At 58.0% G+C, this 1,165-nt stretch overlaps 1 protein-coding gene across 1 annotated transcript in view; it reads right to left on the bottom strand.

Moving 5' to 3' along the window:
• Window positions 1-1,165, bottom strand: part of ODF3 (outer dense fiber of sperm tails 3) — a 12,949-nt gene that overhangs the window by 6,828 nt on the left and 4,956 nt on the right. The window contains exon 8 of the mRNA XM_009880567.1: window positions 878-969. Coding sequence (XP_009878869.1) covers window positions 878-969 — 92 coding nt within the window. The remainder of the gene's footprint in view (window positions 1-877; window positions 970-1,165) is intronic.

Below are 1,165 nucleotides of genomic sequence, written 5' to 3'. Positions count from 1 at the left end.
CGGATGGCGTTCGGGGCAGTGCTTGCCTCCCGTGCTGCCACAGCCCTCTGCCTGGGTTGTGCTGTTGGTCTCGGGGCTCTCCCCTTGTCCTCATCTTGCACCGTTTTGGCTGAGGCGTTGACGTGAAATGGAGGGCCGATCACGCCCACCCACGCACAGCCCATCTCTCCACAGCAGAAGGCGACCAGAGAAGATCTTTGGGGGTACCTTTTATTAGACTCACACCAGAGGGATGAGAGGAGCGGTGCAGAGGGAATGTCGGAGCCCGAAGGTGGGAGCAGGTGCCTGGGGCTTGAACAGCATCACCTGGAAGGGGAAGGCCGAGAAGAAAAGGGGACTGTGCTGCCTCTTTCTCTGGAAGAGTTTTCCTCAGTGAAGGCTGTCCGGCATTTACAGCAAAGAGGGCCAAAGGCGGATGAAGCCTGGGGTAAGGGGCTGCAGAACTTGCCACGTGGCGTTTGGGAAGCAGTGGGTCTTCCTCCTCCGCTGAACACAGCTGAAATAATAGACGGGGAAAAAATAGGGCGCCAAAGGCAAATGCTGCTCTTTCTCGCAGCGCTGTGAGGTGATAGTGGGAGAGATGGGGAGCGCAGGGCTCGTTTCCAGTGACGCCTTCCTTACACAGAAAATAACTTATATTTTTCTTGATTAATACCGAAGTGAACAGAACCATGCAGTGAACATCGCTGAAGCGGGGAATATCTAACGTGCCCCTGCAGCATGGATGAGCCACAGCTGCAGAACTGGAAGGCTTTGTAAAAGGCGTCCATTGTCCGAAGGGCCCCGGCCTTCCCAAATCGCGGGTCTCTGGGAAGCGGAGGCAAAATCTTGGTGTTCCAAGGCGAAGGAGCGGGACGCAGCAGGTGCTGTTTCTGACCCCGGGGTGCGCGGAGCTGGTCGACAGCTGTGATTAGAGGGGTGGCGGAGTCCGACGGTGGGAGCAGGTGCCTGAGGCTTGACGAGTGCCACCTGGAAGGGGAAGACGGAGAAGACAAAAGAGGAGACTGTGCCGGCTCTTCCTCCGAAGCGTTCTCCTCAGTGAAGGCTGTCCGGTATAACAGGACCTTAAAGGGCAGCTCGATCCTGTGGGTAACGGGCCGGACGTTGGCGTCGCTACAAACCGCCTCACGGCCGCTCCCAAGATGGCGCCGCTGCGCTGAGGGAG

This window comes from Charadrius vociferus, unplaced genomic scaffold, assembly GCF_000708025.1.
Source record: "Charadrius vociferus isolate BGI_N301 unplaced genomic scaffold, ASM70802v2 scaffold843, whole genome shotgun sequence".
Taxonomy (NCBI): domain Eukaryota; kingdom Metazoa; phylum Chordata; class Aves; order Charadriiformes; family Charadriidae; genus Charadrius; species Charadrius vociferus.
The sequence above is the reverse complement of the archived record's forward strand: the minus strand, read 5'-3'. Positions and strand labels throughout refer to the sequence as shown.